A 16,129-nucleotide genomic window follows, 5' to 3' on the forward strand; every position below is an offset into this window, starting at 1 on the left:
GCGATGGAAGGTTTAGGATTCATTTTAAACTACGTCACCGTTTACGGTCTTTCACCGTCAAAAAACGAGATGGGGACAGAGAAAACCTGAAAGTAGTGATGCAGGTAGAAAAACAGAAAACAAAATAAAGGACAAATTAATCGTTAATCTACGGCTCCTTGAAACATGACGTTAGATTAAAACAGTCTAGTTAACACCACTGACTGTTCATACGATGGACAAACACATCGTGACGTCACACACTGGATTCTGAATGAATTCTGAGCCCAGAAGTGGGCGGAGCAAGTGGTCACCATGTTGGATGAGCTTAACTCCGCCCACACTCGAATACTCCAAATATGGACGATGAGAAAACTCTCCGCTACCTGTTAGCTCAGGCTAACACCTGTCACTCAAACTCCCTTAATTATGCAGAATATTGAACCCTAATAAAAAAAAATAAACGAGTGAGTTAGAGAAAAATTCATCCCCCGTAAATTTGTTGTCGTTTTTTGTCCCAGACTGTAAACGTAGTAATAATAAAGTTGGGCTTTTTAACATGTTTATGGGGCTTTGCGCCCTTTGGAGCCTCTAGTGGCCACTCAATGAACTGCAGTTTTCTGCACTTGCCTGGAGGACGCTGCCTGTTTAACACTGAAGTCAGCGTGAAAACCAGAACCTTCATTAGACGAGATCCACTGAAGGTCTGTCACACTGAGTAATGAGGACACGTCTCAACTCCAGCTTTAAACATCTGTCTGTACTGTCCATCTACCTCCAGGTCTGTCTGCACCGTCACTGCTGCCATCTAGTGGTCAACCAAACAACTCCTGCTTCCTCTGCACCAGCCTGGTCTGGATTAACATGAAATAATTATCACCGTGTCTCTTTCTATCAGGGGTTTGTCTATTTAAGGTCAAATAATAAGCGGCTCCGTACGAATGAGGACGTGTTAAGAGGAGATGAAGTGTGTTCAGACCGAGCAGAGAGTCTTTCTGCTGCTGCTGCAGAGAGAATATGTTTGTTTGTGAGGGGGAGGAGGAGGAGGAGGAGGAGGAGGAGGAGGAGGTGAACGCTGCAGCCATTTGTCTCAATCCATCACACGCCTTCACTTACAGCAGCGTCTCACGCAGCTGCAGACTTCCTTCCTTTTAAACTCGTAGTAGTTGGGGTTACGGTAAATATGCATAAAAAAAATAAATTAAAAAAAAGCAGGAAACATAAATAAAAATAGAAACTCTTTATTTACAGTCTGTAAACTGAACTGAACGTTAGAGAAATGCGTCTGGCTCTTGTTAGTCATTTTATTTTTTGGTTAATTATGTACAACACTGATCTGCCGTTACATTATGACCACAGATCTACCCGGTTACTGCGGGACACGTGAGACATTTAAAAGACTTCGATGAGGTTCCTGGTGTGAAGTGGTCACTGTTTATCAAAGGGGAAGAAGAAGGAAGGAGAGGAGGCGAATCACTGATGCATGCTGGGAAAACAAACGTTGCGTTGTTGGTCCTTGTAACTTCTGTTGATCCAGTTAATCCTGGTCCAGACAGTTTGTTCAGTTCTGGCTTCAGACCAGATCAGGGCGTCCACACCGAGACACGGAGACAAGGAAGCCAAGTCTCCCAGAACGAGACCATCAACCCCCTTCACTGGTTTTAATGTTGTGGCTGATCCAGTTTACAATCCAGTGCAAGAACGAGGATCGGTTCCGTCTGCAGGTAAAGTTCTTTCTTTACATTTAAAAACTAAAGCCAGTGGAACGGGTCTGAACTTCCAGCCTGAACCGAGCTCCTGTTTTTTCTAAGTATATTAATATATGAGTATATATAGTTTTTTTTAAGTAAACTTACCAAGACACTTCTCACATCAGCAGCACTGGTGTTTTTATATATATATATATGATAAAAATGGTTTTAAAACCGGGGTGAGAATGAGTCACATGGTTTAACTGGAGGACAGTAGGAAGGTGATGGATAATCGGTAAACGTCACCTTCACCTTCCACCAGGAAACTGAGCAGCTTTTCCTTTCTGGAGAATGTAAAGTAGCAGCCGAGTTAAACGTACGAGGTGATTTAACGAGAATAAAACAACTCAATCAACCCTGATAGATATAAACTAAACTCTAAGACATCGAATCCTGAAAACCTAAAAAACATGATCCACTTGGTTAAAGTTATGGCACCGTCTCGTGTTTGACTGGACCTCTTCAACGTCTCTCCTCCGGATCAGAGCCGGAGGCGGAAGCGTGCGAGCAGCGGCAGGTGGTCGGACGAGTGGCGCCGGCTGGGGAGACCCCCGAGCTCCTCCAGCTCAGACTGACCCACCAGAGACAGGCGGCCCAGCAGCTGGAGGCCACGCCCACCAGGAAGTGAAGGAGGCGCGCTGTGATCTTTAAAGGAGGCGCAGAAACAGAAACAGAAACACTATTTCACGGGTTTAGTTCTTCCTCCGTTCACAGCAGCTGATTTTAAAAAAGGATAATTAAAAGAGGCCTAGTTAGCTCATTTTTAATGTGGTTATCAGAATAATTATTATCAATTATCATAATAATTATCACATATGAGCTGTGCACTAACTTGTGACTTACTACCACGTCCTCTGAAACTAGTATAAATGTTATTATACTAAAAAAAGGTTCCTACACATTAGAAATTTAGGAATAGTTGTGTATCATGGAAATAAATTATGGAACTAACTGTTTGTTTTCATTATTCTGAATATTTTACATGAGGTTATGTCACCGAATAATTTCTAGAAGATGCATAACTACAATAAGTATCAAATACTTTTCAACAAGTAACTAAATAATAAGTTAATAAACCATAAGATCTGAGAATTTACATTTTCCAACAGATGCAGTTTGTGAATGATGTGACGTATTTTGAGGGGCGGGGCTTAACTGGAGGCAAAACACTTCAAACACTGCAGCTCGTAAACGAGCGTTAGCATATGTCAACGCACTGTTTTGGTGAGAATGTCACTCAGTTGACTCTGACTGATGGGACGACATCCACCGACCACTACGCTAGTTTTCATTTTTCCAGACTTTTCCAGACCTGGAGATTTATTTATTTATGTGATTAGCATCATATGTTCCCTTTAAGTAACAAAACCTGGACTCAAACGAGCAGCAGAAAGTTAGTATAAAAAAACCTTTGTTGTTCTCAGCTACTTCCAAATCTATCGCTGTGCACGTTAAAGAATCCATAAAAATACTGAGGCTCATCGCACATTCAGGTGGAAGCGGTTGATTTGTTAAAAACCTAACGAGGACGTGAACACGTATCACAGCTGAACACACTGGTTTCAGTGTGTGTGTGTGTGTGGTTACCAGGGCTGTAGAGGATGTAGTCGACCGTCAGCGCCGTGCGGGAGTGGTAGGTGGTGATCTCTGGTCTCCCGTCCGACCTGAGCCGGTGGCGATAGGACGACTGCAGCTTCAGACTGTGCTCGATCCGCTCCCTGCAGGAGGAGGCACCGGGTCAGGTCGGCTTTTTAAAATGTCTGAATCTGGTTGTGTTATCGCTTTGTTCGCACATCACCTGTTAAAAGCAGCAGCAGCAGAAGCTCTGGAGGTCAGATCCTCTACAGTCATATCAGAGATGGCTCCTTCCACAGCTGATAGACACACAGAGTCAATAATTAATAAATGAACTGATCAGAAACAGGACGAAGCTCCTCTGGTGTAGGTGGCTGCTACTTGTCTAAAGGTTCTTTTATTGATATATAAAGCAGAATATAGATATCGAAGCCTTCACCGTTGTGTCTGTAACAACTCCACCCAGACACTAGTGGGCGCTGTTTCGCTTTGGCTTCTACTTCCTGCTTCTCTTTCAACATTTGCTGCGTTTCCTTTCCATTCCTCCTAAAAATGAGCTGAATGTCTCAATAAAAACTGGTCCTGGAAACATTTTTGTTTTACACTCTCATGAGAGGTTTTTATTTTTTTTTCTTCAGACGTATCGATATAAAAGTTTGTCGCAAAAGTGCAGTGGAAACACTTTTTCCCCGTCGCCCACGTCACTGGAGACGATGCAGGGGGACATGTGAAGTCCATCTTCCACAAAGAGACGAGAATTTATCCTCCTGAGACCCGGCGTCCTCATACGGGGACACTTTTATCTGTCATGTGCTGTTAATTTATGCTTAATAACTTTTCTAGTTTTGATATGACATGAAAATTTACAAGTTCACATGTACTAGTTTGAGGAATTTCATTGTTTCCAATTCTACTTTTGCATTAAAATTTAAATTTAAAAACACATTTGGGACTTAAATTGTAATATGCAGTGAAATAATCCCCGTGTCAACATATGTTTTTTTGACAAAAACTATGTCCAGTTCAAAGATGATGCTTATTTTATATACTTCTTAAGTCCCACTATAAGATAAATATAAGATCTTAATCTTATGTTAAAGAAATTAAGATGCACTCCAAACAAATGCTTGGGTCTCAGGAGGTTAAGAGAATTATGGGATATCGCGATACTTTACTTTATCGAGATATTTTATCGAAATCTCTGAAATATCACTTTTATTTTACAAAAAAAATGTAACAGAAACGCAGCTCGTGTTGAACACAAGTCGTACAAATGTTCATATATCCGAACCTTCTCGGTTAACGTTTCACAATCAATGTCTTCCATGTTTGTGGAGAAGCAGCAGCAGATGTGTGGTCATAATGTTATGGCTGACCGGCGCGGACCCTCAGACGTACCTTCAGCGCCGCAGGCCGAGGCCCCAGACGTGGCTTCGTACTGACACCGGCGGTTGATTCCCAAACTGTGGGACCAGATGGGAGACGTGAGGAGACGCTGTCCTCTGGGACTGTCCTCCTGCCCCGACACCTGCGGACGCACAAAAGGACCGATCAGACCCTCAGAGGGGGGACACAACACAGGACACACACAGGAAGGACGCAGGTTTTTTCCGGGACGCCCCACCCTGCTGATCTGCATCCCTCTGTACTCCAGGCGGCCGGTGGTCAGGAAGCTGTAGAGGGGACTCCAGGGGGTGGAGTTAAAGTCCCCGCACAGCAGCACCGGGTTGGTGGAGCCGTCCGGGAGGAGGGACAACCGGCGGATCTCGGCCAGGAGGATGGCGAGCTGGGCCAGCTTGATGTCCCCCCGCCGGGGGTTGTAGAGGAGGTGGGTGTTGGCGACGCACACGAAGGAGGAGGAGGAGGAGGAGGAGGAGGCGTCTCTGGGCCTCAGCAGGACGACCAGGCCCACGTTGTCCCGGTCCAGGAGGACGTCCCCACGCCGGAGGAACTCCACAGGGTTGGAGGACAGGAGGGAGAAGCGGGACGTCTTGAAACCGACGGCGCAACCGTCCGGTTTCTTCCCCGTCCGCTTCTTGTACTCGCACTCGTAACCTGGCAACAAACACAAAACGTCAGACAGACAAACGGGAAATTCGTCCTTTCACGACAAAACCTTTAAACCGTCGGGACGAACCCAGAGCCCGTAGAGCCGGTCTAATCTGGTTCTCATAGTGGTCCTCCTGAACCTCCTGAAGACACAGGATCTAGATTTAAAACAAACAAAAAAAAAAGAGTTTTCCAAACAGCCGTAAGTATGTGGACGCCCCCCGTGAATCAGCCTCCGCTCACGTCGGCCTCGTGCCCCTGGATCTCCGCCAGCAGGTTGGGCAGCCGGTGCTCCCAGGCCAGCACGTCGGGGGGGCAGTGTCGGTACAGGTAGGCGTTGTCCTGCAGCAGGTCCTGAGACAGGATGTTGTAGGTCATCACCGAGAAGTCGAACGCCGCGCCGCCCCCCGGTGGCTGGAGGTCGGTGCTGCAGGACTCCCAGCGTCTCTGAAGAGCTGAGGAGGACGGACGGAGAAAGAACGAACTTTTAACAATACGTTGAGTTTCAGAGCTTTGTGGGTCAGACTGGACTCTGTGACGGGGCCAAACTTTCCTCATAATAATTTAATCTGGTGTTGTGTGGTTTGTTGTGATTATACTCGTGATAGTCAGTGCTCAAACGCACACTTCAAACCCCTTTTTGAGTCTGGATCTGTACGAGACAATTTGACCTGGTCCCTGAAACAGGTTTTACTACATGTAGTAACTACGCATAGATATTAACTACTAATATTAAAGGCCAAGAATCCAATTGCGCCCCCTACTGGAGCCCAGCACCAGCATCCTCTTAGAAATCTCAAGAAGCGGTGCAACAAGGTTTGTCCACGAGCTCCAGCTCTGAGAGGACGGAAATTTAAAAAGGACGACGGGATTTAAAAAAGAACGAGGGCAGAGAAGAGCTGGAGTAAAGCAAAGAGACGAGGACGATGAGAAACTAGAGGGAGGAGACAGTAGAAATGTCCAGAAAGAAAAGTTAGAGACGTCCTGACCCAATGTCCGTCCCAGACCTGGTCCCCTGTAGCTTCCTGAAGTCGTCTCTAGAGTCGTGTGGATTCAGTCCGATAAATCTTTCTTCCAGTCAGAGTTAATGTGAGAGGAGCTCGTACCTTTATTCTCTACTCCAGAAATGTTCTGGTCCAACGCTGCCATAAACTCCCTAAACCTCTGGAAGATTAGTCTCCAGGAAACGTTTGTCTTCTCATAAACGTTGTAACATCAGTGTTAGTCGTTCTGAGTGGACTCTCTGTTTAGATGATCTCCTTCCACCACCTCCTCTTTTTCTTCTTTGCTTTGTCGCTACTAAAACCGAAGAGGACGAAGTCGTCCCCGACACAGATCAGGACATCGCTGGTGAAAACGTCACCCAGTAAATCTTTATTATTAGTTATTTCTAAACCCTTAATATCTGTAAATTCATTGAAGTTGAATCAAATCGTGAATGTGATTCTTTAATCTGTGAAAAAGTTTTTTTTTAAAAACTCACATGTGACCAGCGGTGGGACTCCGGGTGGGGGGGGCTCCCTGTTTGCCCCCTGCCACGGGTTCGGGGGTCGCACGGCGCCGTGAGGCGGTAAAGGGAAACTCGTCCTCCGTCCCCCGTCCTCTCTGCTGTCCCTCGGCCGTCCTGCCGCTCCTCCTCTCGTGCCGCCGTGCTCCTCGCTGCTCCTCCCCTTGAACCAGGGGTTTGGTTTCTGCAGCGTCTCCTGCTCTTTGATGCGAGTCCTGGATCCTCCTCCTCGCGCCTCCTCCTGTTCGCTCCTGCTCTGACTCCTAAACCCGTCCTCCCTGCTGCTGCTGTCTTTTCTCTGTCTGTCTTTAACCCCCGTTTTAGTCCTTTCCACGTCTTTATCTCTGTTCTCGGCTCCGTTCCTCCCTCGATCTCGATGTCCGTCTCTGTGGCGCTGGTTTGTCCAGACGTTGCCTTGTTGTTCCCTTCTGAAGCCTCCTTCCTTGGCCTCGTCTCCTTCAGATCTCCTCTTCTCCTCTAAGCTCTTCCTCCGTTTGTGCGGAGGCTCTCGGCCTCTGTCGGGCCGATCCATCCTGCAGCCGGCGGACGTGTGGAGCGAAGCCCCGGCGTCACCGGGGCGGATGCTCGGGGAGCGGGGCGATCGCGGCGGCCAGGGGGGGAATCCCCGCACCGACCACCATGGACGGGGGGCGGGGGTGAAGCGGGGGAGGTGGGAGGGGTGGGAAGAGGAGGAGGAGGAGGAGGAAAAGGAGGAGGCGCTGCTGCTCCTGAATCCGGCCCAGGAGACAGCGGGACGGCTGCAGGGTCGGAAAGAGGAGGTGACGGAGCTCAGCCGGTGAAGGAACATGAGGCGGCTGCAGGAAGAGACCAGAGAAGAGTTAATAACAAACAATAATAAACATTTATTCATTTTAATTTGATGTTAAATCTCTCAAGAACATTGCCAGTGCAACGATAGAGAAGGAAATGTAAAAGGAGCAAAGACAAATATGAAGCTTGAACCGAGCAGCTTCTGATGGTGACAATTAACCGATCGATTAATCGGCCAAACCGGAAGGAATCGACGGATTGAAGAACTAAATCATCCGAAACAGACATGCAAAGAAGCTTATTGAGCTTTTCGCATTTTTATTTTTATTTCTTGTGTGTGTGTGTGTTTATTAACATTTTTCCACCACATAATAAAATAAAAGTCACAAAAACTAGTTCCTTCTAAGTTATCTGCTTAGCGACGGTTGCTAACGGACTTCGGGGTCTTGTTTTTTTAAAACCAAGAGGATTTCTAATTAATATTTGTTGATTTAACTGTTTATTTTTCGCTTAATACGTAGCTTTTACCGGGAAGTCTTGGGAAATATGGCCCAACATGTGTTTCAAAAGCAGCTATCTTACATCTAACTGAATATAAACTGTGATTATCTTTAAGTTCTTGAGCGTCTAGCTGACAGTAGCTCACTTCTCTTCGTGGCCCGGAGGTTCAGCGTCGATGTTCCGGTTCGGGGACATGTGTTTAAGTCACCACGCGCGAACATTGTCGAAGTTTTTGAGCTTTTAAATCATCACAAATCCAGAACCCAGAATGAGCCACACAACGAGTCCACGGAATATGACGTCACGTCACACGCAATAACTAAGCGCAGGAACTTTTGCTGCTTTCAGACACAACTAAAAAAAAGAATCGTTAGACATAACGTGGAGGAAAGCTCGGAAGAAGACTAAATATTAACATTACGATCAAGTTACTAGCATATAATTATTCAGTAGTGTAAAACAGGCCACAGTTACATTCAGGGATCTGTTATTATGTTTTGATTTATCGGTCAAATTTAGAAATTATACCGATAGTTTTCCGTTTGTGCTTTATTGTACATTACATTACAAAACCAAAAGAAAATACCACGAACATATTTTAACATATGTTATGAATTGTATTCAAATATCTCAATATTTTAGCTGTTGTTTAGATATACAAGTTAAACATCTCGTAAATCTCCTTACTGTAACTGTAACGGCATAATTTCCGAGGGCAAGTAAAGGCATCAACGGAACTGCAGCCTTGCTCACTTCCTCTCGCTGGAACTTGTAGTCTTTTCTTTCCGTTGATTAGTATTACATTCTAGATAACGAATCAGCAAGCAGACTACATATGCGTCGGTACGGCCTGAAAAAGGGTCCGACTAGGAACGTAGCCTTCCGTCTACACAGCTTTCACACGGTTTTTAATCGAGCGTATGATGAAATGTCACGATTTCTTTCGTAGCTGTGATTATCCACGAATGAGACATTGCAGAAGACGGTAAATAAAATAAAAATATATGTTTATGCTTTCATGCATTTAAAAAAAAAAATGTAGATAAAGAAAACAAAGGACGACGAAGTGAAAAGGTCATTGTACTTACGTGAAACCGAGGCCACTCTAGAAAGACGGTGAACAACAAACAGAAAAAAGAAAGTATCCGCTGTTGACCGGCTGCAGCTCGTCGTTAAAGGCCGAGAGAGAAGCTGTCAGGGGCGGATTGATACATTTCTGCTGCGGGGTCCAAAAGAAGAGGTAGTGCTGGTGGTCTGAGAAAGAGAGGAGGGGAGAGGAAGGGGCGACGACACATACATCCTCCCCTTTCTCTCTCGCGTTTTCCTTCTCTCTCTATCTGCCTCTTTTCAGGTCATTGTTCTTTAGTTTAAAAGCAGCAACATAATAAAAAGAAACCTGCAGGTGTGTACAGTATTCTTCTATATTATTGTTCATCAATGTGCATTGTCCCTACGCAAAGAAACACAATTAACACACACACACAAAAAAAAATGCAAAAAAATAGATCAACATGAAACCATGATAAATAAATAAAGACGAAGCCGAGGATCTAAACGACAGAAAACTATCGTCTCCTTTATTTTCCTCCGTTAAGAGTCGTGCAGCACAAAGTTTATAAACTAACAGATCCTTTATTAATCCTTCAAAGTTGTTTTGATGCTGTTGTTCCCATAAAGTGAAAGTAGCAAGAATGAATACAATAAAAAATAAATATATAAAATATAAAATAAGACGTAAGATGCATAAAAAAACAAAAGAAAAAACAAATATTTCAGAAGTATTCACACTGTAACAGATGCAAACAGTTACAAATGAGCTATAAAAGAGTGAAGTGTTGAGAGTGAGAGGAGTCATACAGGTTGATGTCCACAGGTGGCGCTGTGTGGTAGATTTAAGAAGGAGAGGTTGACTACTGAAGGTCCTCAGACTGGACAGTGTGTTGTGTTGTGTTGTGTTGTGTTGTGTTGTGTTGTGAGTGTGAGGACTCGTCCTTCTCTCTGAGGCCTCGAGCATCAGTTTGTTGAGTCTGTACAGACCCAGAATGCAACGGGGCCCCGGTGTCTCCACAGGCTCCTCAAACATCCTCAACATGGTCTGGTCCAGATGTTCAAGGTCCTCCCGCCTGGTCTCTGACTAATGGAAACATAAAAACCTGTTCATTACAGTTTTTCTCCTTCGGTTTGACTCATTCGTTGAAACAGAAAAGATTTATTCTCAGACGTCTGAGATCATTTGGTGAAACAGTTCAACACAACGATGCAGATGTTTTGTCACTGAGGCAGAAAACCACTGAAATATTCCTCATGTCCAACTCTCAGTCTGAGTCCAGTCACTGCACTGATTCTTCTTCTAACACATGTAGGCTAACTGTGCTAACTCTAGGCTATCTGTGCCAAGTGTAGGCTAACCGTGCTAAATATAGACCAACTCTGCTAACTGCAGGCTAAGTGTGCTAACGCCAGTCTGTGCTAAGTGTAGGCTAACCATGCTAAATGTGGACTAACTGTACTGACACATTTGCAGTTTGATGAAATTGATGAGAAATAAACTCTGTTGTGAACAGTTGTCAGGTGGTTTGTGTCCGTGTTATTTTGAGATGTAATTTCTGTTTCAAGAAATGAGTCAAACCAACAGAGAAAACCTGAATTACACAGGATGTAACGTCACATCCCCTCGTACAAAAAAACTCAAAACCGACCAGAGGCCACCGACCAACCGACCAACCAATGAGGAGACACCAGGTACCTGGACTCTGTCTTTGAGGTTTTCAGGTGGGAAACGATGCATCATTAGGTCCACGACACCAGAACTTATGATACTTTAAGCTACAGGAGCCAGTGTAGGACAGTATCGTACACTCACTGGCCAGAATATTAGGTACAGATTCATTCTAATGTAACACAACAAATGTCCTTCTGGTATTTAACTTTAGTTACTTTTTACTTTTTTTTTTTTGGTTCATTAATTGTATTGTTTGCATGTTTCTTTTAGTGTTGCTTATTTCTTACTTGCACCAAACTCAAAAACAAACAAACAAACCCTGTGATAAATGATATTCTGATACTAAAATGATAATGAATGATTTGATTATTATCATCATTGTTGTTACATTTAATTAAATTAGTTTAGTTTGTTTCAATTAAACAGAAACATCGTTAGAAAACTTTTATTCAGGATTCAAACAGTTTTATCAAACTCGCGTCCAGAAGTTTCCTCTGAAACTAGAAATCCATCATCTGAACAACGTTGTGCAGCTGAGAACCGGTTCTTATCCAGGAAACTCGTCACCTTCAGGAAAAAGCGTCTGGAAACGAATCTGTGTCGATCAGACTGAACTTTACTGGTTTAACGTCGCTCTCACATCCACGTTTGTGTCTTTGCTTCTTCTTCCTCCATTTTTTTCTGGATCTAAATCCTGTGAACCAGAATGTGGAGCAGGTCACATGATGAGTTGGTTCCTGGGGGGGGGGGGTCACCTATCAGAATGATCAGCCACATCATTATGACCACTGCCAGGAGAATAAATAACATTTAAACCATCTCGTGTTTATTTAATGTTCTGTTGAGAAACTTTTAGACCCGTTTACTACTGACGACACTTCCTCCCTTCCTGTATCCTATTCCTTTCCTTCCTCCCTTTCCTGCCTTCCTTCCTTCCTTCCTTCCTGTATCCTATTCCTTTCCTTCCTCCCTTTCCTGTATCCTATTTCTTTCTTTCCTTCCTTCCTTCTTTCCTTCCTTCGTTTTCCATCTTTTTTTTCCTTCTTTCCTTCCTTCCTTCCTTCCTTCTTTCCTTCCTTTGTTTTCTATCTTTTTTCCTTCCTTCCTTCCTTCCTTCCTTCCTTCCTTCCTTCCTTCCTTCCTTCCTTCCTTCCTTCCTTTTCTATCTTTTCTGTCCTTCCATCTTTCCTTCCTTCCTTCCTTCCTGTATCCTATTCCTTCCTTCCTTCCTTCCTTCCTTCCTTCCTTCCTTCCTCCCAGGTGTTGTGTGTATTGTGTGTGTATTGTGCGTATTGTGTATATTGTATATATATTGTGTATGTATTGTGTGTGTATATTGTGTATGTTGTGTGTATTGTGTGTATATTGTGTGTGTATTGTATATATTGTGTGTATTTTGTGTGTATTGTGTGTATATTGTACATATTGTGTATGTTGTGTATATTGTGTGTATTGTGTATATTGTGTATCGTGTATCGTGTATATTGTGTATATTGTGTATATGTTGTGTGTATATTGTGTATATTGTGTATATTGTGTGTGTTGTGTGTGTAGCTGGTGTCCGTTGATCTTCAGTGATGAAGACAGTAACAGACACTTGTGCTTGTTTTAATTCTCAGATTCTTGAACAAACACTTTCAAATGCAAAAGATCAAACAAAACATTCACGTGTTTTTTTTTTTCTCAGCTCTTCCAGGGTTTTAAGGTGCACTCGGTTTAACTTGGTTTAACTCGGTTTAACTCGGTTTAACTCGGTTTAACTCGGTCTAACTTGATTTAACTCGGCTTAAACTCGTCCACGTGCTCCTCGCGTGTCTCCTGCTCTCGTCTTATTTTCCACCGTTCTCTCCTCACGGAGCTGAACAGTGAAGAGACGTCAGAGCTCAGTCTTCTCCAGCTCTGATCTCCTCCAGGAGGTGGCGCTGTGAAATGATTGCTCATGCATCCGGTCTGTCCGAGCAGCGGCTGCCTCCAGGCGGGAGGATGTGAGTGACGGACGGGAGCGAGGAGAAGCTGGGGGGAGGTCAGGGGTCAGGGGTCAGGGGTCAGGAGAAGGGAACCTCCCATCTCTGTGTGTAGGCGCTGAGTTCACAGGGGCTGATGACCAGCATCCGGGACGAGTCCATCCCGTCCAGAGCCATCTCCGAGTCCAGGCAGAACCGGGACACCAGGTGCTCCAGGTGAGTCCCCGACTTCTGCCACCGCTGCCGAGGAAACGGAAACATGACGACATGAGACGGAGCAAACAGAGTCTTACAGGTCCAGCTCCATCTCAGCTTAAATCCTTAGCATCATAGCATCGTAGCATTGTAGCATCATAGCATCGTAGCATCATAGCATCGTAGCATCGTAGCATTATAGCATCATAGCATTATAGCATCAGTTATATTTGAACTTTGTATTTTAATTAATGTCGTAACAGTAAGAAAAACAAAACAAACAAACAAAAAATGACGGTGGCAATGAATGAATGAATGAATGAATGAATGAATGAATCATGTGGTTAGATTAAAGGAAATCATCCCAAGAGATCACTTAGATTTTTTTTTATTTTGTGTAAAAAGAATAAAATATATAAATATACAAATATATAATATGTCCATTTTTTAATAAAATAAAATAAAATGAAATATAATAAAATAAAATATTTTTTATATATATTCCTCAACTGCCAAATATATTTACTATTATTATTTTGATATTGTAACAGTAAGTCAGTAGTGCTGTTAGACTAATGATGTCATCCCAACAAATCACCGTGATTTTTATTTATTTATTTATTCATTTATTTTTCCTAAAAAGAATAAAAAACTTGGAATAGTTTTATTTTCAATCCCATTTCTATTTTTATTCCTATTTATAAATATCTGTAATAAATTATTCCTGTTCTCCCTACATACAAGTCACACTGTTAAAAAAATAAATAAAATAAAATATAAAAATAAAACAAAAAATATAATTAGTTATTTTTGATTTAGTCCTTAACAAAAAATATTTAAGATTATTATTTTGATGATATTGTAACAATATATATTTTTTAATATGATCATTAACTATTTAAAATTTTTAATGTTAATATTTGTTATTAAATGATTATTTAATATTTTTAACTCTCCCACAGTTTAATCAGCTTCTTATTTATTCCAGTGTCTCTGAAATAATAATTACATGATGTGATTCTCCTTCCTCACCGCTAGATGGAGACACCTCCCTGACTTTATTCCACCATCCACAACCACAGAGACACTTCCTGAGTGTGTGTGTGTGTGTGTGTGTGTGTGTGTGTGTGTGTGTGTGTGTGTGTGTGTGTGTGTTTTATTCATGATGGATTTTTAGCTGGAAAACAAAGGGACTGATGTGATCGGACATGAAAAGAGGCTTTTAACTGTCAGAGTCTGAAACCATCAGACAGAGAGAGAGAGTGAGAGAGAGAACACAGATATCATAGGAGTGTGTGTGTGTATGTGTGTGTGTGTGTGTGTGTGTGTGTGATTTGTGCATCAGTTTGTTTACTCATGTATTTGTTTATTTCTCTGTGTTGGGGTGTGTTGGTGTGAGGCGGCCATATTGTTTTTTGGGGGCCTGTGAAGTGTATCTCTGCCATGTATCCACACACACACACACACACACACAAACACACACACACACACACACACACACACACACACGTATTGCAGCGTTGTTCAGATGAACATCAGAGGGCAGCGATGGGCTTTAATTGGAAAAAAAAGAAGAAGAAGAAGGAGGAGGAGGAGGAGTAATTAAAAGTAAATCAATTAGCATTCACCTCGTTACTGATGCTACATGTTGCATCAGTTTCTCAACGTCTCTGTTCAAAGACGAACATTTACATTAAAGTTGAGAAACTACAACACGACAACGTTTCCTGGGATCACAATTCTCAACTAAACCACTAAAATATAATATAATATAATATAATATAATATAATATAATATAATATAATATAATATAATATATCTTATTATATTTCCTATCAATCTTCCTTCCACTTCTTTCTTCCTTATTTCTCTTTTTCCAGAACCAAAATTACATTAATCCTTAATCCTTTAATACTTTAGCTTTAACATGTAGCTTTAACATGTAGCTTTAGCATGTAGCATTAACATGTAGTTTTAGCATGTAGCTTTAGCATGTAGCATTAACATGTAGTTTTAGCATGTAGCTTTAGCATGTAGCATTAACATGTAGTTTTAGCATGTAGCTTTAGCATGTAGCTAACTCTGAACTCCTCCTGTTCTAGTTGTAGCATCTTGTTGTCTTTTAGTTTTTATCCTCCATCACTTTCACTTTACTTCTCTCTCTGTTTCGTTGTCTCCATCACTTCCTCCCCCGTCTCTCCTCTCGTCTTCCTCCTTTATTTCTTCTTCTTGGTCTCTGAGTGACTCTTTAACCATCATCATTCTACTTCCTGTCTTCAACAAACACACAACCAGGACACACACTAACACACTAACACACACTAACACACTAACTTACTAATTCAACTGTCTCCAGCCTCAGATCCTTCTTTATTTCTATCCTTCTATCATTTCCTTTCCTTCATTCACCGTCTCCTTCACTCCTAACCTCCCTACTTAATTCTTTAGTTCCTCCCTCCCTTCCTCCTTCCCTCCCTTCCTCCCTCCCTCCCTTCCTCCTCCCCTCCCTTCCTTCCTCCCTCCCTCCCTTCCTCCCTCCCTTCCTGTCCAGACGTCTCTTCACCTCATCGTCCCCTGGATTCCGTCTCAACCTTCCCTTTGATTTATCGTCTCTTCTTCTTGTTTTGCCTCGAGCTGCTGAGGACGTTGTTGTGTAAACACAGTGTGCGACAGTCACATGGTGACGGGTTGTTGTTGTTGTTGTTGTTGTGTCGACGTCCTGATGCAACACAACCTGACTCTCACCTCCTCCTCCTCCTCCTCTTCCTCTCGCCTTCGACTCTTCCTTCTTTATTTCTCATCATCACTTCTCATTTACTTCCGACCCCCTTTTGTCTTTCTTGTTTCACCTTATCCACCTGTGCACCCCCCTTCTCTCCCCCCTCCTCCTTCCTCCCCCCCTCCTCTCAGGTGATTTATTGGTTGTCAGGTTGTTCTTTGCTGCAGGGGCTTGTGGGACGCCGTCAAGGTGCGCAGTGGTCAGGTAATGACAAGTGTGTGTGTGCGTGTGTGTCTGTTAAGCTGCCTGTACAAAAAAAAAGTGTCAAGCATCTGTGTGTGTGTGTGTGTGTGTGTGTGTGTGTGTGTGTGTGTGTGTGTGTGTGTGTGTGTGTG

At 43.1% G+C, this 16,129-nt stretch overlaps 2 protein-coding genes across 4 annotated transcripts in view; both read right to left on the bottom strand.

Moving 5' to 3' along the window:
- Positions 1-1,204: 1,204 nt before the first annotated feature.
- On the bottom strand, positions 1,205-15,776 carry angel2 (angel homolog 2 (Drosophila)). 3 transcript variants are annotated; one of them, XM_047574092.1, is made up of 9 exons: positions 15,761-15,776; positions 6,838-7,317; positions 5,598-5,809; positions 5,443-5,512; positions 4,930-5,360; positions 4,704-4,833; positions 3,529-3,604; positions 3,318-3,448; positions 1,205-2,375 (listed from the first exon to the last, which is right to left on the bottom strand). In XM_047574092.1, exons 3-9 carry the CDS (start codon positions 5,730-5,732, stop codon positions 2,212-2,214), a joined length of 1,137 nt encoding a protein of 378 aa, XP_047430048.1. In that variant the 5' UTR covers positions 5,733-5,809; positions 6,838-7,317; positions 15,761-15,776; the 3' UTR covers positions 1,205-2,211. The 3 variants fall into 3 exon arrangements, with proteins under 3 accessions (XP_047430048.1, XP_047430047.1, XP_047430046.1); XM_047574091.1 differs by lacking the exon at positions 15,761-15,776 and adding an exon at positions 9,222-9,568 and having other exon boundaries at positions 6,838-7,676; XM_047574090.1 differs by lacking the exon at positions 15,761-15,776 and adding an exon at positions 8,279-8,449 and having other exon boundaries at positions 6,838-7,676.
- Positions 12,321-16,129, bottom strand: part of galnt14 (UDP-N-acetyl-alpha-D-galactosamine:polypeptide N-acetylgalactosaminyltransferase 14 (GalNAc-T14)) — a 169,772-nt gene continuing 165,963 nt past the window's right edge. Inside the window, exon 15 of the mRNA XM_047574094.1 lies at positions 12,321-13,059. Within this exon, the coding sequence (XP_047430050.1) occupies positions 12,901-13,059 (159 nt within the window). The 3' untranslated portion in view covers positions 12,321-12,900. The remainder of the gene's footprint in view (positions 13,060-16,129) is intronic.

The sequence above is a fragment of the Mugil cephalus genome, chromosome 21 (genome assembly GCF_022458985.1).
Source record: "Mugil cephalus isolate CIBA_MC_2020 chromosome 21, CIBA_Mcephalus_1.1, whole genome shotgun sequence".
NCBI classification, from domain to species: Eukaryota; Metazoa; Chordata; class Actinopteri; order Mugiliformes; family Mugilidae; genus Mugil; species Mugil cephalus.

Bases quoted from the DNA above. Each gene is read 5' to 3' on its own strand.
- angel2 (XM_047574090.1), bottom strand. From the start codon at position 8,328: ATGTCCCCGAACCGGAACATCGACGCTGAACCTCCGGGCCACGAAGAG. The intron at 7,677-8,278 runs GTGAGCTACTGT...CTCTTCCTGCAG, and splicing joins CCTCCGGGCCACGAAGAGAA to CCGCCTCATGTTCCTTCACC. The intron at 3,605-4,703 runs GTACGTCTGAGG...TGTGTCTATCAG, and splicing joins CTCGGCCTGCGGCGCTGAAG to CTGTGGAAGGAGCCATCTCT.